Source organism: Ochotona curzoniae, unplaced genomic scaffold (genome assembly GCF_017591425.1).
Source record: "Ochotona curzoniae isolate NIBS_2020 unplaced genomic scaffold, NIBS_Ocur_1.0 scaffold_1852, whole genome shotgun sequence".
Taxonomy (NCBI): Eukaryota; Metazoa; Chordata; class Mammalia; order Lagomorpha; family Ochotonidae; genus Ochotona; species Ochotona curzoniae.
In genome coordinates, this window is record NW_024467087.1 from 49,199,383 (window position 1) to 49,220,864 (window position 21,482).

General features: G+C 36.6%; 1 protein-coding gene and 1 non-coding gene across 2 annotated transcripts in view; both read left to right on the forward strand.

Annotated features, from left to right (window-relative positions):
- Positions 1 to 21,430, forward strand: part of POF1B (POF1B actin binding protein) — a 79,016-nt gene extending 57,586 nt beyond the window's left edge. The window contains exons 10-16 of the mRNA XM_040999733.1: positions 5,042 to 5,134; positions 5,980 to 6,093; positions 6,885 to 7,037; positions 7,351 to 7,470; positions 9,593 to 9,721; positions 10,835 to 10,917; positions 21,239 to 21,430. Of these exons, the coding sequence (XP_040855667.1) occupies positions 5,042 to 5,134; positions 5,980 to 6,093; positions 6,885 to 7,037; positions 7,351 to 7,470; positions 9,593 to 9,721; positions 10,835 to 10,917; positions 21,239 to 21,377 (831 nt within the window). The 3' untranslated portion in view covers positions 21,378 to 21,430. The remainder of the gene's footprint in view (positions 1 to 5,041; positions 5,135 to 5,979; positions 6,094 to 6,884; positions 7,038 to 7,350; positions 7,471 to 9,592; positions 9,722 to 10,834; positions 10,918 to 21,238) is intronic.
- LOC121169597 lies at positions 8,895 to 9,058 on the forward strand. Its single transcript, XR_005885893.1, has one exon. It is a non-coding gene; the product is annotated as a U1 spliceosomal RNA (small nuclear RNA).
- Positions 21,431 to 21,482: the final 52 nt, after the last annotated feature.

A 21,482-nucleotide genomic window follows, 5' to 3' on the forward strand; every position in this document is an offset into this window, starting at 1 on the left:
ATCTGGCACTAGGACACAGCCAGTTAAGCCACTATCTACAGTGCCATCATCCCATATGGGCACCATTTCAAGTCCTACTGCTCCACCTAGGATCACCATCTGCTTGCTGATGCATTTAGGAACGCAGCTGAAGATGACCCAAGTCATTGAGACCCCACACCCACATAGGAGACCAGAAGTTGTTCCTGGTTCCTGAAACCAGCCTCTGAGGCCAGTTAAGGAGTGAATTAGTGAATATAAGACCTGTCTCTGTCTCTCTCTCTCTCTTCTCTCTGTATTACTTTAAAATAAATAAATCAATCTTTTAAAACACTGACCTTCACTGTAGAATCACCTTATCCACGCTTCGATGCTTTAGTACAGCTTGACTCTGCCTCATAGTTGCTGCAGTAATCTTCTCCATTCTACTATCTACTCCACCCAAACACATCACCAGGGTGAAAAAGATAAGACAATATAATACTTTTCCTCAGTAGAAGCTAGAGACAATCACAGCAAAGTATCCTATGATGAGGAGAGACAATATGTCAACACAGATGCTAAGGATGACAACTACTATATGCACTGGGGCTTGTGTTGGTGTGCAGCAGGTTAACATACTGGGAACACGTCGAGTCAGCTCCATCTTCTCGGCTTCTGATCCAGCTCCTTGTTTATACTCCTGGAAAGGCAACCAAAAATGACTCAAGTACTTGGGTCCTGCGATCCACGTGGGAGACCTAGATGAAAATCTAGACTCATGGCTTTCCATGAGATTACCGCACTTTGAGGCAATTTATTTCTCTCTCTCTCTCTCTCTCTCTCTCTCTCTCTCTTTCTCTGTTTATCAAATAAATAAAAATATGTCTGCTTTTAAAAGGAAGCTTACATATATTTTCAAGAAAGGATTATAAAGACAATCTAGCTTTGTCTGGTGAGGTCAGTTTCTAAGTGTGATATTTGGTCTCAGACCTGTGTTGATTATATTGATTGCAGTGTCACATTGGTGAAACATAAGTGGGATGTTACTTTTAGAGGCACACAGTCTGTATTATAAAGAGATGGAGGTGTGGAAGATCACACACTCTTCAGAACCTGAATCTGTGATACATCCTTTATAACATTCCTGGTAATGAGACATCCATGTAAAGTTCATTTTAACTTTATTCTTTTGAAAAAAAAGTTTGTGAGGATTTTGATATTTAAGTTCATGAGAGACATCAATGCACTCTTTTCTTTTTTAAAATTCTCTTTGGTATTTTACCAGAATCACTCTGCCCACAAAAAAAGTAATGTGGCAAGTGCTTATTTCTTTTCTATTTCTCTGAAAAAGATTATAGATTAACTGTTAATTCTTCCTGAGGGACATTACTAGGATTCTCCAGCTCTGTAATTTTGTGCATAAGAATTTGAGAATGAGGTGTCTCCTTGACATATTGAAGTTTTATCATTGTGTGATATTTCCTTGTCCTTGATAATTTTCTTTGTTCTGAATTGGATTTCATTTAATGTCAGCATAGCCATCCCATTTTCTTTTTTAAAATGTGTGTTATATCTCCCTAAACTTTTACTCTCCTTAAATGGGTATGTATACATATATTTATATGAATACAAGCAATATTCATTAAATTTGAAATTAGTAACTTTTCTTTTTTGAATTTTAAAAATTTATTCATTTGAAAGACAGGATTACAGAAAGAGAGGTAGGCACAGAAGAAAAGAAGCCAATAGAGAGAGAGTACGAGAGAAAGAAAGAGGATCTTCCCTCTGCTAGTTCACTTCCCAAATGGCTGCAATGGACAGGACTGCATCAGAACAAAACCAGGAATGAGAAACTCTGAGTCTCATACATGGCTCGCAGGAGCCCAAGCATTCAGGCCATATTCTACTGTTTTTTCTCAGATGCATTAACAGGGAGCTGGATCAGAAGTGGAACAGCCAGGACTTGAAATAGCACTGCAGTGCTATGCCAGCATTTCAGGGATAAGCTTAACCCACTATGCCACGATAGCAGCCCCTGAAAAAGTTTCTTCCATAAAACACATAATTGGAGCACCTTAAAAAATTTTTTTCATGGGCCCAGCGGCGTGGTCTAGCGGCTAAACTCCTCTCCTTGAACGCACCTGGATCCCATATGGGCGCCGGTTCTAATCCCGGCAGCTCCACTTCCCATCCAGCTCCCTGCTTGTGGCCTGGGAAAGCAGTCCAGGACGGCCCAAAGCTTTGGGACCCTGCACCCGCATGGGAGACCTGGAGGAAGTTCCTGGATCCTGGCTTCGGACCGGCATAGAATTGGCCATTGCACTCACTTGGGGAGTGAATCATCGGATGGAAGATCTTCCTCTCTGTCTCTCCTCCTGTCTGTATATCTGACTTTGTAATAAATAAATAAATCTTTAAAAAATTTTTTTCATTCATGGGCTGAATGCAGCAGCCAAAGTCCTTACCTTGCATGTGCCAGTATCCCATATGAGCACTGGCTCATATTCCGGCTGCTCCACTTCCCGTATAGCTCCTTGCTTATAGGGGAAAGCAGTAGAGGAGAGCCCAGAGCCTTGCAACCCTGCATCCATGTAGGAGACCTGGAAGAAGCTCCTGGTTTCTGGCTTCAGGCTTCAGATCAGCTTAGCTCCAGCAGACTGGCAGTGAATCAGTGAAAAAATTTTCTCTATATAACTCCTTTTCACTGGATATCTGCCTTTAGGATAAAAAATAAATCTTTAATATATATATATATTCATTAATTTATTCCTATAAAAGAGAGAGCGAACGAGAGAAAGAGAGATCCTCCATCCACTGGTTCAGTCCCCAAATGACTACAAGGAAGAGTATAGAGCTAGTGCAAATGTAATCCAGAAACCAGTAGCTCCATAGAGTCTCCTGCATAGGTGACAAGGACTCAAGTATTGAGCCCCTATCTGCTGCTTCACAGAAACAGTAGCAGAGAGCTGGATTAGAAACTGAGTAGCTAGAACTCGTATATGGAATGGGGGCTTTCCAAGCAGCAGCTTAACTCACTGTTCCACAATGCCCACTTGGACTGCCTCTTCCTTTATCTGCTATATGAATATCAAGGTTTTAATTGGTTTATTTGGTGAAACTTCAATTACTGCTATTTAGAACTTGAACTGATTTTCTTTTTCCTATTTTTTATTTTCTTCTTCCTATTTCCCTGTGGATTACTTGAACATGTTTTAAAATTTCATTTTCATTTGTCACTGCTGTTTTGAGTGCACCGCTCAGTGTGGTTCTTTCAATGATTGCAGTAGCTATTACATCATATAACCTTCACATATCCTACTCTACTGACATCAACATTGCACCAGTCTCAAAGAAATATTAAAACTTGTTTTACCTCTCTTTGTCCTACAAATTTATAATTGCTTTACATTTTCCTTAGGTACCTATATTGAGAAATGAACTAGTTAATAGTATTTCATTTTACCAAATGTAATTTAGAAAACTCAAGAGAAAAAATACATTGTGTCTTTGCTTAGCATCTTCTCCCTTCTAGTATTCTCAATTCTTTGATCATTTTTTCTCTTTAGAGAACATCCTTTTGCTCTTCTTCTGTTAGTGAAAAAATATTTCTACCTTTTTTTAAGCTTTTTTTTAAAAGCTTCCCCCATCATTTCTAAAGGGTGATTTGCTTAGCTTTTGAACATAAATGTTGATGTTTTTCTAATTTAAGAGGACTACTCAGCCATTGTTTCTTTGCATTTTATTTTTTAGTTCTACTCTCTTTCTCCTTCCCTTATGGGACAATGACATAAATGTTAGATAATTTTTTACTGCATAGGTCCCTAAGCTCTGTTCTTTTTTTTCCAATCAACTTTCTCTCTAATACTCAACGTGTACTTTCTATTGTCTTCCTTTAAGTTCATTGATTATTCCTTGTGTCCTCTCCATTACACTTTGTAGCCTATCCATTGGTGGTTTGTCTGCGATGGTAAGCAGTGTTGTATTCTTTTCACCGAATAAAGGTTCCAGCTCCTGACTTGGAACGGTCTAGCGGTAGCCATTACAGTCACTTGTGGAGTAACCCACTGTCTGAAAGATTCTGTTTCGCTTTTCAACAAAACAAATCTTTTAAGTTGACTATTTCCTCACTCTTAATCTTTTTTGAGAAAAAATAAAGTTAAAAATGTTTTAAGGTGATGCTTTATCACAAAAAATAATAAAATCAATGTGAATACATAGCTATGTTCTCTTCAAGTATATTGCTTAAGCATATTATTTTAAAAACATATTGCTATTCTAATATTGACATTTTAAAACTATTTTTAAATTTCTTAATATAAAGAGAGTAAAAATAAATACATTTCAAAGATACAGCTTCAAGAAGACAACCAATCTTCCCTTACTTGCTTGCTTCCCCTCAATATGCTTTCCTATCTCTTCCCTGCCCTCCCAGCTCCATCATTTTTTTCCAAAGGCAGTTTTAATCTAATCCATAATTACAGGCTTAATTTTGCACTAATCATACCATTTGACAAGTAAAAAGTAGGAAGACCACAGTTGCATTGGCGTATACACATGGGCTGAAAATGACAAATATATCCCAAAGTGTCCATTTTCATTCCTATTCACTTTTGTACAGCATATCAAATGCTGGATATCACACACACACACACACACACACACACACACACCTTACATTTGTCCTTCTGACTTTTCTGGACTGATTCCATATCTTAGCTACTGTGAACTGAGTTGCAATAAACACGGAGGTACAAATAATTCTCTCATGTACTGATTTAATTTAATTTGGATGCATTTCCAGAACTGGGATGGCTGGGTCATCTGGTAGAGACCTATTTTCATATCTCTCAGGAATCTCCATATTATCTTCCATTATGCATGTACTAGTATACATTCCTACCAACAATTGACTAGGGTGTCTCTGCCCCAGCCCCACCACCCCATGTCTTTGCCAGCATTTATTGACAAAACCAAAATCATTCATCAGTTTGCTGTTAGGAACAGAAAAATTAGATTACTTTTATTTACATTGTCTATTCTCAAATGTTAATATAGACTACCAATCATTTTCTTCCTCCAGATGAGGAGTATGTCTGATAAGTCACTCCGGCTAGTCCTGTCTACCTTCAGCAACATACGAGAGGAACTTGGACATCTTCAAAATGACTTGACAGTAAAATTTATTTTGGTTTTTTACTTCCAAATATTTTCTGATTCCTAGCTACATAGCAGAAACCAGGACATTCCATGTACAATTTTAACAACTTAACACAGCAAATCAGTATATGCTCACCCAGACATGGCTAAATTATTTTCCTAAAATAGTTCATCAAGCTTGAAGGAGGAAAAGAGCTGTCCAGTGTGTAAATTTTAAAAATGTTGGATGTGCACTTACTTAGTTTACCAGAAACTAATTCAATGCTTAAAGATGAAGAGTAGCCTGCAAAATTAGAATAAGGTGATTCTCTGAATAGGAAATTTCCCCTTTTCTTTAATAAGAAAGCATACTCTAAATTTATCTTGAAAGAAAATAACTTGAACACTCCTCCAAGAACTTATCCTTTTCTATTTTGTATTTTAATCGGTCTTTTTGGTACCATTAGCTAGTTATATTCAGAACACTTTCCATACAATGGATTATTTCTTGAGTACTTTGGAGTGGTTTTGGTTTCTGGGTTTTGATGACTATATTTAAACTCTAATGTGAAAATTCACAACCTGGTGTAATTAACAAACAGTCTTTATTGATTGAAAAAACTTGAAAGTATTCAGAAGATTCTGCTTCATTACATGTAAGTTGTTCTATCCATTAAAATGTTTCTTTTCAATGCAGGTTTTAAAAGTTTCAATCCTTTTATATCCTGTATTTTGCTTAACTTCTGAGAATCCTGCTTTATTAAGCAACTATAAAGTTAAAAAAAAAAGCAAGTATTTGATCTAACTTTACGAGTTTTATAACATGTGACTGTTGACAAGCTTCTGTAATTTGGAGCCATAATATCTATATTTTGTTTCTAGTCACTGGAAAATGACAAGATGCGACTTGAAAAAGACTTGGCATTCAAAGAAACTCAAATGAAAGAGTATGAAGAACTCTTGGCATCAGTGAGAGCAAATAATCGCCAGCAACAAGTAAATTGGTGCTTTTGATGATAAACTAGAGTGATAGCTTTTCATATGCACTACTGTAGGCACATTAGATTTATGAAATTTGATCCAGACAGAATTAATATATGATAGAGCTAGATAGAACTATTTGTTCTTATGGAATTGAGTGACTTTGAATCTCTGATGACTGAAAGCAACCTAGAAAGAACAGATAACCTTACATATTTTAAATACGAAATATGTATGGTACTGTGTTTCATAGGATGCACAATATATCTGTTTGGGGACAAGAATAGTGTAAATATTCAAGCTCTATGTTTACTTTCTCATTTAAATTACTAACATGCCCAAAAAGAAAAGCTGTTGTAAACCTAGATTTATGCAATGAAGAAGAGAGTGAATTCTAGAAAATTTCTTCAGGTTTTTGAGCAGAGATGGTTCTTGGAATTTTGTAATGGATTTCTAAGACTCACCCCTTCCCAATTGTCGCTGTCATAACTATCACACTCTAGTTATAACATGTATGATCACACATCTGGTTATTTTGATGCCTACTGCAAGACAGGACACATAATTGTAAAATAGTAGCAACAAAGTGCTGAATTTGGACATTGAAAAATCATCTAGAATTGGCTTTTTCCAACTCAATATAGTCAAGTGAAATTAATGTTTTATGTGGATTTTTAATATGCCGTTTAAGGACAGCAATATAAGAAAATTAAGCACAGTAAAGTATTTAGTGGATTTGACGTAATATGTTAGTTACAAGAAAATTTTCCCATGGAAAGTATTATGTATTTGTGTCTTTTTTACAGCAAGGGCTTCAAGACTCAAACTCAAAATGTCAGGCATTGGAAGAAACCAATCTCTCTCTCCGACATACACTGTCAGACATGGAATACAGACTAAAAGAACTGGAATATTGTAAACGTAACTTAGAACAAGAGAATAAAAACCTTAGAATACAGGTATTAAAATTTTTATTTTAAACTTAAAGCATTACTTTAATCATATCAATGTAATTTTAGCATTGGTAATAATAGAAATAGATATATACACTCATATCCTATTCACCTTGAGAAAATGCATAGATGGCTTTCTGATGACTTGCATTCCATTAGGTCTACCCTCACTGACATTTGACACTTATAATGTATTTTCTCAAAATGATTACCATATCAATGTCTTATTTATGCAAATACTTTTCATCTAATAATAAATCGTACATATGTGGTACCTTTGTAGCATTTCAATTACAAAAAATTATTCTGTCTTTTACAGGTTTCTGAGACTTGCACAGGCCCTGTGCTGCAGGCTAAAATGGATGAGATTGGCAGCCATTACATGGAGATGGTAAAAAACTTGAGACTGGAAAAAGATAGAGAGATCTGCAAACTAAGGGTATGTTGATCCCACATTGAATTAATACATGGGGTTGCACAAATTTTCTAAAGCATAAGGATAATTTTGAGCTTTAAGTCACAAGGATAAATCATCTGAAGGTAGACTTTCAGGAATATGAAATAAAATCTTTACTTCCAAAAGTTCCCACACCTAATGTGGGCCTTGAACCCACAACCCTGACTGAGCTAGCTAAGTGAGGATTGCATTTCTTGCTTCAAAATACATTTCATTGTGAATATTTAGCTTTATCTTCTACAAGAAAGTAAAAAGAAATTTCCATGTTAATGTCTTTATAAAGCTTTTTGAGGATGAAGGAGGAGGTCCCTTTATGATATTACCTAAAGCATGCTTATGTAGGCTGTTGGATTCATAAAAATCCTCAAATAAACTTGAGGGATAATAGGCATCAAGGACTTCATCAAGAATAAGAATGAAAAGCTTATTGAATTTTATGTGCCTGTAATGGCCGTTAAAATTAGGACATTCAAAAGAATAAACTTTTCTTGTAACCCTAGGTTGAATCGATGTAGTTTAAACCTTAATTTATTGATTTCTAAATTGTAGTCAAACATATTTAAATATTTAATAGGCCAAATGGTGGTAGATTTCTCTCTCTCAGTATCACTGTAATCTTTGTTGAAAACAGAAATGAAATAAAACACAATTTGTGAAAAAGCCTACCAATGCGTCAATAGATATGGTGCCCTGGTTTGCTTTCCTTTTCATTATTAGTAATAACCTAACATCCATTTATGTACAAATATGTGGTCAAGAGGAATATGGGTAATATCTGTTGTCAGAAAACTTGGCAGTCACAGCTGTTATTGTATGATTGCATGTCATCTAATCTCTCTGGAATGCATTTACACGTTTTGTAGGTGAGTGTTGTAATGCTTATCTCTCAGGGACGCTGTGAGAACTGACATCACTCTTACTGGAGGAGTAATTTGTGAGCTGAAAATGACCAGATAATATTAGTTATTAGTACTGAGGATCCCTCAGTATTTGAAGACGTCTAAAGTACATGTTTCTTACCTTTATTTTAACTCTTGTGGTTCAAGACTGTTGATTGATGCTTAGTACTAAATAGTAAAGACCATTTTTTAAACATGAGAAATTACTGGAGCAAACAATTGACAGTGGCAGTATCCCATATATCAGAATGCCTCTATTTCAGTCCTGGCTGTGTTCCCAATTCCAGCCTTCTGCTAATGTGCACCCTGGGAGGAAAAAGATGACAGTTCAGAGAGTTGGATTCCTGCCATTCATGCTGAGACCTTGAATGAATTTCTGCCCAGCTGCAGGGGACATTTGGGGAGTGAACCAGTGGATCAAACATTTCTATCTGTCTCTCTCAATTTCTGAGTTTCTCTAGACCTTTGAAAATAAGTAAATAGATCAGTTAAAAAGCTAGCTATTCCATACTTACTTGGCAAGGGAAATGCCATGATCAAGCAGGTGGTTTTCCCAGGGTGAGGCTCATCCATCGAACTTGGGATGTGCTTACCCCTGCGATTTCCCCGAATGTGGGAAACTTGACTGCATAATTTGTGCTAGTGGGGAACTGCATCCATGCTCTCCCCTGGCTTTTGTTTAAAAAAAAAAGTTAGCTATTCCTATGTCTGGCATTGTACCATAGCAGGTAAGGTCACCACCTCCAATGCCAACATCCCACATGAGCCCAGTTTATACCCCAACTGCTCTATTTCTGATTCAGCTCCCTGATAATGGCCTGGAAAAAGCCAACAATGTTGGACTAAGTGTGCATCTGGACCCATGTGGGAGACCTGGATGTGACTCCTAGCTCGTGGCTCCTGACTTTGGCCTGGCCTTGCATTGGCCATTGCAACCATCTGGGAAATGAACCAGTAGATTGAAAATCTCTCTGTCTCTCCCTGTCTCTCTATAGTGGTGACTTTAGAATAAATGAATCTTTCCTTGTACAAAGTTAGAAATTCCTCATTAGCATTTCTGTTCATATTTTATTCTCATAAAATTCTATGGAAGTTAACAAATATCACACATTCCTTTTCATAGTTATGTACTTGTATCAGTAAACCTCAGTTTTAGCAGTTATAAATAAAAGTCCTAATAAAATTGTTTCTTTTTAAATTGTTAGTCTCAATTAAACCAGTATCAAAAGGATGTTTCAAGAAGAGAAGGAAGTTGTAGTGACTTCCAGTTCAAGCTTCATGAACTGACAAGCTTGCTTGAAGAAAAAGATTCTCTGATAAAGCGGCAGTCAGAGGTAAGAAAGCAGTGAAAGTGGTATTATGGTCTTGCATGCCAAGCCTCTGTCTGTAACTACAGCATTTCATATGGGTGCTGGTTTGAGTCCTTGCTATTCCGCTTCCAATCCAGCTCCCTGCTAATGTGGCTGGGAAAGCAGTGAAAGATGCCGTAAGTGCTTGGTTCTCTGTGGCAAGAAAGAAGCATGTGTTTCCTGGCTTCAACCAGACCCATCTCCGGGTCTTGCAGCCATCTGGGTACTGAACCAGCAGTTGGAAATATTCTTTTTGTGTATGACCCTCTTCCTCACTGTGTAAATCTGCCTTTCAAAACAGTTAAAATGTCTTTAAAAATGAGTGAAGAGGGAAAATGCAAATCAATTTTCAGGAAAAATATTTTCTCGGCTTATTAAGACACGTGTTTTCAGAACTCATTTTGTAATACAAAACAGAATGTTAGGACATTGGAGAAGGTAAAGATTCATATTTTAGGAGAAATAAACCCAGTGGAACCCTTTTGTGGGTTTAAATAAAATAAATGCTATGTTTAAATTGATGTTGTATCTCATCTAGCAATGCGGCTCCAAATATGACCATGAGCTTTTTGCTAGATTGTAAGTTGCTTCATCAGATCACTGTTTCACTGTTTCTGGTTATGTGTAACATGTGGCACAAGATCTGGCATACAATAGATCTTGAAGGAACTACCAAAATTGGTGGATTACAGAAGAAATGATATTTATAGTAATATTCAATTATAAACCTGATAGGAATCTATACCTTCTTCCATACTGATATTTTATTACATTTCTGCCACTTCTATACCTTTCAAAATTTTAGGATAAAATTTTTCAATCTTTGTCATGTGAGCTCTGCACATTCAATCTCAAATTATCCTCCAAATACAGATTTCCTACATCAGTTGGTGAGTTCTTGCATAGATATAAAATAGAGCTTCTTAGATGCTGTGAAACAGTACTGAATAATATTTAGCAACCGTGATTCAGACTTCCTTACCTCAAGGCTAATACAGATAGAAATGTGGGAAATAATTATTCTCGGGAAACTTCTAAATGATCAAACATTTTTGTGTGTTTCTACTTTACTTCAAAATATTGTCTTTTGTTTTCAAGGAGCTCTCAAAATTGAGACAAGAAATATATTCATCTCATAACCAACCCTCCAGTGCTGCAAGGACTACTATTACTACCAAAAAGTAATGTATTTTAAAATGAAATTTGAATATGACATAGTTGCATACATATGTTATTAAATGTTTAACTTATATTTATATAAGTATGGCCCTGGAGAGAGTTTGATGTTTTCTGATGGCCAATCATTTTAGTGAAGAAGGATTATTTGCAAAAAAAGACAATGCTAATTCAAAGACATTCTATAGTATGTTGTTTTAACATTTATGATGTATTGAATACTGTGAAAGTGAAACATGTGTAAGCATATGTTTGAATAAGCGTGTAAGTTAAAACTCTTCCATGATAGGTAGTGGACACTCAGCCTAAACCTGGTACTATTAAATTTACTTCATTGGAATTGCTTGATGTCTGCATGTATTTGTATGCTCAAAATACTTATCTTCATACATTTTTCTATATCTGATCTCAGCTGTTTCTTGTATATACTTCATTCTTGAACTGTGTCTCCCTTCATAGTAGTAGTTTAATTACAGCTTATATTCTAGCCAATTTATATAAAAATAGAAAATAACGATAAATAGTCTGAGCAAAAGCATACTTTGGATAGTTGATACAGATGAAAGAATACAATACATAGTCATTTGTGACTGGACTTTTTCATTGTTCAGGTTTTGAAGTTGTATCCTTGCTTTGTGTCAGTGGCTTAATATTTTGCCATTTTGTGAATATAAAACATTTTAACTATTCATCAGTTAATGAACATTATGGTTGGGTTTTCAGTCTTTGTTACATAATTATATAGCTATGAATATCTATTTACAAGTTTGTGCTGGATGTGTCCTCATTATTTTTTAGTTTACTCCTAGGAGTGGAATTGCTAAATCACATGAAACTGTTGAACTTTTTGAGGAAATACCATGCTGGTTTCTTTCTTTAATATATCATATATATTTATATTTTAACTTCCATTATTTATATGAAGTGAATAAATTTTGCATAATTCACAATACAGAGCAGAGTAATACTTCCCAACTTACCCTCCTGTTTGCATTGCCCACCCACCCTCCTCCCATCCTTATTTCTTTAAAAGATTTTTACAATGGCATACTTTCAATTCACTTCGCAGTCATAGGCTTAGCACTCCATTACTTAAGGAATTCAACAACTAACAAGTAACAATAAACCCTACTGTTTCTCAAGAGTATAGATAAAAACTATAAACAATAATCAAACCTCAAAATGTCAGTCTCACTCACACAGATTATACACATTTTTTCATTCCGCGTATTTATCACAAATCAAGGCAAACATATGGTATTTGTGATTTTGAAACTAGCCTATTTCACTAAACCAAGTGGTTTCCAGTTGCATCCAATCTTTAGTAGAAGATAGAATTGAACCCAGTCTGCAATATGGTCCAGACCAAATGCTTGCCCCTGAGATTCAGGATTTCTTTGGTTCTTCAAAAAATAGATTCTGTTTCTTTATTGATATTTTTATTTGAGAAGGCATCATGCTTTCCTTTAGTTCCATAATCATGATCTTATTCAGCTCTTCGAACATATTTAAAGCAGCCAAGGTAAGGGTTGTGCAATCATATAAAATTTGTGTCGCTCAGTAGAGAGTTGAAATTGAGTTCCTTCTCCCATTACAAGCAACTTACTTGTTTATTTGCATCTCCCATAATATTTTATAGAAAACTTGTCACTTAGTACAATGTGAAAATTTAATTCTCCCTGACCAGATTTTCATTGTTATTGTTACTTGCTGTTGATACTTGTTCACTTAGTGAATTTTGTACTATTTTATTCCATAAAGTCTGTATTCTTTCCATGCTTGGCCACTGAGATCTCTGCTTACCTGCTGATTAGCCAACAACTGAAAAAAAAAAAAGTTTTTTTTAAATTTCCTGGAAGTAATAAAATCCAAGTCTTCACAGAGAGGCTCTATGTGTTCAAACATGCCCAATGTTCTGGTAGGCAGTTTATAGCAAAGTTTTAGCCTTCAATTCCTGGTGAAAGTTTTAAGATTAACTAATCATGATGCTTGGTTTTTCTGATCTTTTGTTATCCATATGTAGTTTTGGGTACAGAACCCTATACATGTTTGTAGCCTTTATATTCCAAAGGATGTATTACAGCCTTTCACAAATCTCTCTATGGACATCTCATTCCTGAGCTTTTATTTAAAAACTCTTTCTCCTAAACATTTTGCTTTCTTGCATTATTAAAGTCACCCTGGCATCTGCATTGTTAAATCACATCTACACACTGTTTTACGGAAAAAATTCCAGGGAACACGTTTCAACACACTAGCATGGAACAGTGGAAGGGGATTAGCAGAGAAAGTAGCTTAAAAATCATGGATTGTGTCATGAAATCTATTCTGTCAGTCTTTTCCCTTTATAGTCATATGTCCCTCATGAACGAAAAACTTCACCCCAAGCTTGTAAAAATCTCTAATGTGTTCTTCTAATGTGTTTTAAGGCTTTGTTAAATTATCATTTAGTTATCTGTGTTAACTGAAGTTATGATTTCTTGGTAATTTTGTGTCTAATATTTTACTTCTATTTGTGAATAGGCAATTAACCCTTTAATGAAGGTCTATATTTCATTCCACTAATTTGATACTCTAACATTCTCAATAACTATCATTTGATTACACAAGTATATGCTTTTGCATCTCCTGTTCTAAGCAATGAGGTTTATGCCTGGTATGTGTTTACATTGTATACGCATTTCAATTACTTTAAGGCCTATTTTGCATATGGATCTCCCTTTAAAGCAAATGTTGTTCATTCATTGCTGTAAACAATTTGAAAGAATCATCTTTCCCCTTCAAAATCTATAGGACCCTTACAGGGTCTCTTAATACTTCCTTGTGGGATTTGAGTTGTAAAGGAGCATAGTTAGGCATAGTAATTCTTCTCACTAGCCAGCATGGATCTTCTTCACCTTATTTATTTAAGGTTCCTTTTAAATCACTCAGTAGAGGTTGGCATTGTTTTAGAGCTGGTCTGTTTTGGGTTGTGGGTACATTTTACAATATGGGGAGTTCTTAAAATGTACAAGAAATCAATTGGTATTACTAACAGAACATACAGAGCTCTGTTACAAGGATTACTAAACTGAACCTAAGCTTTCTTATTACAAAGAATCCTTCACAGAAGAATTGTCTTTGTGGCATATTTGTGCACTGTATATTCAATTCTTAGGGGAAATTTCTGTTTTTTAAATTATCTATATGAAAAGAGAGATAAAGAGAATCTTCTATCAGCTAGTTCACTCCAGATGCCCTGAACCAGCAAGGATTGGCTCAGGATAAAGCCAGGAGCCCAAAACTTGGTCCAGGTCATCCATGTTGACTACAGTGACCTAAATACTTGAAGCATCATCACCTGCTGTCATAGAGGGTGCAAGTTTGCAGGTAGCAGAATCAGAAGCAGGGCTAGGACTCCATTTCTGAGAGTTATAGAATACAGATGTCCTGTGATATCTTAACAGGTGGCTCTACATATCTACTCTGGAAAAATTTTTAAAGTGAAATTTCTGAATCAAAAACTTTGCTCATTAAACCTTTTGAAACAGTTGTCCTCCAGAAAGGTTGGACCAGCTTTGCACATTAAGAACAGTGTCTGAAGTTATTCATTCCGCTACACTCATGTGAACACTTGATCACATTTTTCAATCTTTGCCAATCAAGCAAACAAAATATGTTGCTATGTAATTTGCATATATTTAAAATTATATTTAAAGGTGAGATTGCAAATCTATTTAAAATTTTGGTTCTTAGATTGGTTTCTTCCTTTCTGTACTTTCTATTTTTCTACAGTGCTAACATCTATTATGATAAAATTGAGAGTTTATGCAACTATTGTAGAATGTATTTGATAAATCAATAAATGTAAACTGATAAAGTTTCTTTAGAATGTGACTATGTCAAAGGATGCTTGTGTGAAGCCTCATATTTCTATGAATATATTCTCAGAAAGTTGTATATTGTTAGCACTTTTCATGATGCACTCTAGAAAAGCAATAAATTTTGGTTGAGGAAAAAATTAATGATTAAAATACAAAAACAAAAAATCATGGACTCTCAATGTTCTTAGCAAAGCTTAGTAGAGTGTTTTCATTGTTTCCCTATCTGCCATTTGTTGTCTTTCCCTTGGAATGGTTTCTAGAGGTTTTAAATTACTTATTTAAAAAACACATTTCCTAAGTTTCATTTAAATGTTTCACTCTTACCAAAAAAAAGATTTCATTGTTTTGTGGAGGGGATTTTCAAACTCTTTATTACTCATTCTAGAAGTCCCACACCTGATCATAAGAGGCGCTTCTAAATTTGAAAACGGTTTTATTTATATAAAGAGAACCAATGATATAAATTTCATATATAGAGTTTTTTTTTAAAGATTTATGTATTGGAAAGGCAGATGTACAGAGAGGAGGAGAGACAGAGAGGAAGAGTTTCCAGCCTATGATTCACTTCTCAAGTGGCCATAACAGCCGGTCCTGCGCCGATCCCAAGCCAGGAGCCAGGAACTTCTTTCTGGGTCTCCCATGCGGGTGCAGGGTCCCAAGGCTTTGGGCCGTCCTCGACTGCTTTCCCAGGCCACAAGCAGGGAGCTGGAAGGGAAGTGGGGCTGCTGGGATTAGAACCGGCGCCCATATGGGAACCCCGGGGGCGTTCAAGGTGAGGACTTAAGCCGCTAGGCCACTGTGCCGGGCCCCATATATGGAGTTTTACGTGAATAATGATAATTCCCACCTGCTCTTCCCCATTTTCACTCTTCCTTCTCCTGCCTTTCTTATCTTTTTCATTTTTTAAAGGCTTATTTATTTCTATTGCTCAGTCAGATATACAGATAGGAGGAAAGACAGAGAGGAAGATCTTTCGTCCATTGATGCACTCCCCAAGTGATCGCAATGGCCAGAGCTGAGCTAATCTGCAGCCAGGAGCCAGGAGCCTCTTCTGGGTCTCCCAAGCGGGTACAGGATCCCAAGGCTTTTGGCTATCCTCGATTGCTTCCCCAGGCCACAAACAGGGAGCTGAACAGGAAGTGGGGCTGCCGGGATTAGAACCAACACCCATATTGGATCCCAGTGCAAGGCGAGGATTTTAGCTGCTAGGCTAATGTGCTGGGCCCACATTTCTTATTTTTTTCTTGATTTTACAATACACTTTCAATTTACTTAATAATCACAATTTTAGCCCTCCAGTAAATAAAAGAATTCCACAACTAGTAAGTAGAAAAGTCACTGTTACTTAACGTAGAGGGCTTTAAACAATAATCAAATCTCAAGATGTCAATTTTGATCATAAAGTTTTATAGGTTGAGTCTGTTAAAATGGATGAATCATATTGATTTTGAAAATTAAGCTAATCTTTCATTACTGAATTAAACTTTACTAGATTATAATGTTGTATACATTTTATATATTTCTGGGTTCAATTTACTAAAATTTTGTTAATAATTTGGTACTTAATTATGGTTATTGGGATGCACATTTCTTTTTTCATAATGCATCTAACTGGTTTGCCATCAGATGAATGGTAACTTCATAGAATGAGTTAAGATGTATTCTCTGTTATTTTATTTTCTGAAACAGTTTAGGTGATGATTTTATGCTTGGATTTAATGTTACTATCTATTTTATTTATTTTCTATTTATTCCTTATTTTATTTTTCTCTGTTCCTGTCTCCTTTTGGGTTGTTTTTTCATGTTTATACTTTACATTATTGATATATTATTATAATAGTTCTTTATGATTGTTTTAGGTTACAGTATTATTCTAACAACCCAGTCTAACTTCAACTAATAGAATATCCTCATCACAAGTGACATAACCTTATGATCATAAACACCCAGTTCCATTTCCTAGTATTTTTTCTCTTTTGTCACATACATATACTTTAACACATACTGCGAGTATGTTTTATTCTGGTTTTCAGCAATTTTTTAAAGAAACACCAACAGTTAAGGAAAACAATATTTTAAATACGCCCCCCCCCAATATCTTTACTGGAATTACTGACACTTTTGCTCAGATCCAAATTTCTATCTGGTATCATTTTCCCTCTTTAACATTTTGTATCATACTGATCTTATAGTGAAGACTTCTCATTTTTAAATCTGTAAACAGCATTTATCTTGTTCTCCATAAGTAGTCTTGTCTTTTCATCAGGGGATAAATTCCAAGACCCTCAGTGAATGCCTAAAACTGCTCAAAGGAAGGAACCCTTTACATACTATGTATTCTCCTTTTTGTTCTTAGTATAGATCCTGGAAATCTCAGCATACATATTTTTTGGCTTCCCTGATTAGTTTGAAACTTTTACTCTTTCATTTAAAGAAAGCTCTTAGCATCTTATCTTTGGCATATTTGAATCTTCAACACCACTACACATGTACTTTCTCCTTTTCTTTCTTTTTAAATTATTAGTGTTATTTTTGATGATTTTTACATAGTTGATTAAGGTGGTTAGTGTTAAGGGCTATAGGAAGGTGGGTGAGATCACCATTTCCACATTCTCTTTTTTTTCCTTCCTGTATCTGGGGGAAAGGAGAAGATAAGGAGAAGCCACACCTAGCCTCCCAAACACATCTGTACCCTGGGATGGAGGACAGCCACCAGACACCAACCCAGGGTTCCCAATGTGGGGCCTGCTCTGAGGGTCCTGCTCAAGAGGTTTTGATAATTCACCAGTCCTGAATAATGGCCTATCTTGCCACTCCAATATGATGAAATATTTCAAGAATCAACTGGTTGACATAGTCCACCTTAAAGTCTCCATTTGTCCAGTTATTCACTGCCAACATTTGACTAGGGGTAGTTGATTGATTTGTTTTGTCATCTATTCTCTGTTGTAGTACCAGGTGTCCCTCTGCAGACTACAATGTACTGCCATGCTCAGTCTACTCATGCCTGCCCCAGTCCTGGTCCTCATGCTCACCAGCGGGAGTGGCAACTCAAGGCAGAGGTACCCATTGTTTCCCTGCTGGGCCCACTCCCACTCCCGAATTTTGTACTCTCCAGGTGGTTCTGCAGTTTAACTTGACAGAATCTGCCATCCCCTCCCACCCCCCCGGCCCCACTGTCGTGCCAGCATCTGCTAGCTGATTTTGTGGCAAAGTCCATCCAACCCACACTCACTCTGATTTATGCATGCACCAATAGGAACAGTCAACCCAGCCTGGCTTGCCACTCATCCAGCCCACATGAAGCCAACAGGACAACAGTCTGTCCTACTCATATACTTTCAGCTCACTATTACCTAAGTGACTTAAACATGAAGCAATCTGATAACTGTACAAAGGAATGACAACTCCTGCACAAGATGAAATAGGACTGAGAAAGATTTTACCATTCTCAGAACACAGTTGAAAATACATGAACTATCTCTGAAATTCTGTATGTAGGTGAGCATGGTGACCTAAAACTGTGTTTAAGAGGACACTGCTTTGTTTTTGATTTATAAAAAAGAGTATGCTGATTTTTTTAAGGTACTTATATATGTCACTATGGGAGTGGGTGCTTGTCCTAGTGGTTACAACATTATTTAGGATGTCAACATCAGAGTGCCTTGGTTCAACACTTATCTCTAGCTCCTGACTCCAGCTTACTGTTAATGTAAAACCTTGGAAGACAGTGTATATGATTCAAGTTTTTGTGCTCCTTACATCTATGTGGGTCAGGGGCAACCAAGACTGACTTTACAATTCCTGGCCCTCAAGCTATGATTCCAGCTGCAGGAATTTAGGAGAGCAAACTGGCCAATGAGAACAGTTTCTTTGTCTCTCTGCCTCTCTCTCTCTCTCTCTCTCTCCATCATTCTCTCTATATATAGACAATGTCACTCCCCAGTCTTCTGACTTTGTTTCTGACAGAATGTCTGTTGTAATCTTATCATTTTCCCTCATTGATTCATGTTCTTTTTTTCCCCCTTTGTCTGCTTCCCTCTTTTGTCTGATTCCCTCTTTTTCAGGGAGAGAAACAGAGAGAAGGACAAGACAGGAGAGGAGATGCAGGGAGAGGGGAAAAGCAAAATGGAAGAGAAGAGAAGGTTCTCTACTCTGATCTACTGCCCTATTCCCCAAATGCCTTCAATGACCATGGCTAAGGCCAACACCGAAAACCCAGAAATAAGTTTTGCATGAGGTTAAACAGGGAGATGATGTCATGAATGGAGCTAGATATTGAACTCAGACATTGCAATATGGGGTACAGGCATCTTAATTAGAATCTTAACCACTATGTTAAAGGCTCTGGCTGTTTCAGGTCCTTAAACATTGGCTTTCACCCATTTGATAGTGGTAAGACTCCTTAAGTTCCATGGGCTTGTTGGGTTTGTGTTCTTAAACTCTTTTGTCAAATTTGGAAGGAATAATTTGGTAATTATTCAGATTTTTTTGTCTAATACCAATTTTGCAGAACTTCAATATGAAATGACACTTGGTGCTTTCCAGATTACCATTCTATATATATATTTTTTTCAGTATTTTCCCTTTGTCATTTACTTTAAGAAATGTCCCTTGATGTCTTTAAATGTACTATTCCTTGAACTGAAAGTATGGCAATGTAAAAATTTTAAAAGGAAGGAAGGAAGGAAGGAAGGGAGGGAGGGAGGAAGGAAAGAAGGAAGGAAGGAAGGAAGGGAGGGAGGGAGGAAGGAAGGAAGGAAGGAAGAAGGGAGGGAGGGAGGGAGGGAGGAAGGAAAGAAGGAAGGAAGGAAGGGAGGGAGGGAGGGAGGAAGGACGGAAGGAAGGAGGGAAGGAGGGAAGGAAGGAAGGAAAGAAGGGAGGAAGAGAGGGAGAGAGGGAGGAAGGGGAAACAAGCAGGAGGGGGAGGGTAGGGTGAGAATATCACTATGCAATATCTTTATTGTTACATTCTTGAAATCTGTTTATGTTATATGAATAAAAGATTTTAAATAAGGAACCTTAAAAATAACATATTTTTACATGGATAAAATGAAATGTACTAATATTCTGTAGTGCCTTAAGCTCATCCAACATACATTTCATCATTGGAAGTCCCAAATTCCAGTAGGGACCTCTTTTTTTTAAGACTTATTTGCTTGTTTCTAAGTCAGAGTTATAGAGAGAGGGAGAGAGAGAGAAGCAGAGAAGTCTTCCACCTTCAAGTTTATTCTCTATAGGATCACAGTGGCCAGAGCTGGGCCAAGCTGAAGCCTGAAGTCCAGCAGCTTCACCTGGGTTTCCCACACGGATGGCAGAAACCCAAACACTTGGACTACCTTCCACTCTATTTTTAAGGCCATTAGCAGAGAGCTGGATCATGAGTAGAGCACCAGGATATAAACTTGTCTGGAATGCCAACAATGCCTGTCCAAAGGATCTTCTTTATGTCTTCCGTTTTCCTCCTCCTTGTGCTAGTGTTTGCCTTCCCTCCAACTTTTTGAGTATGCAGCATACATTTTATATTTCTCTTACAAATGTACCTTTGCCTATTCATTTTTAATAGTGTGATTTTAAAAAATCTATTCCCACTGATTTATCCTTCTCTTCACTGTTAGTCATATGCTTCTGCTTCATTGTATGACTACCATTTTTTTTTTTTTACTAGATGTCATATATGGTGAGTTTACAATGTTTAATACTATATTGGGGGAATTATCCAAAATGGGAATTTGCTCTGAGATGAAGTTAACCTATTGGGAACCAGTGTAATAAATGCAAGACTTGCTTTAAACTGCAGTCTACCAATGTGTCATCCAAGGCTAATTTAATTCTACTACTACTAACGGATACTCTTCTGTGTTTTCTTTTTGTGTCCGTTATATTAGGAGGTCTTAACATTCTGACAGGCTAGCTGAACACAAATATTGATATCCCTGCGTGACATCCAAAGATTGCCAGGTTGCTTCTCCCTGGTGGCTCTTTCACTGCACATGGCAGCTAGTTTACATGTGTAGCTGACTACTGTGCATTCACAATCATGAGGCAGCCTCCACATGTCTCCTCACTTCTATCTGTGTAGTTCTCTGATATCTAATTCTGGGCCCCATAAATTCAAATGACACTAGTCTGTGTTATCCTAATTTTTACCTCTTCTTGCTAAGAGATGCTGGGATTTACTTGACTTCTCTCTTCTTTTAATATGACTAAAAGAAAAATATCTCTCTAGGCAGTGACCTAACTACTTGCAGGCTCTTAGGATTTGCTTTGCTTCTCTGGGAATACTGGTCCTGGCTCCTGATGATCACTGGTAGTGAAACTTTGTTTACTGAGAAGCGATTTCCTTATTAGAGACACAAGTTTTTCAGAGTCAAATAAGTTTTAATAAGGCGCACCAAACAGTGACTAAAAATTAGTACAAATAATTTTCTTATGCACCCTGTAACTCTTCTCTTGTCTATAGGTACAGAACACAATATCCAATCCTAGGTCTCCTGTATGACGACTATGAATATATACCACCAGGTAGTGACACACAGACGATTGTGATTGAGAAAACGGAAGACAAGTGGACTTCAGTAAGTTTTATTAGATATATCTAGCTCCATTTTAACTATATCTTAATTGCTTATTAAAAATTGAGCTAAAATATCAAAATTGACTAATTTATTCCCTTAGGATTTTTATGTTGCTCTTACTGATATCTG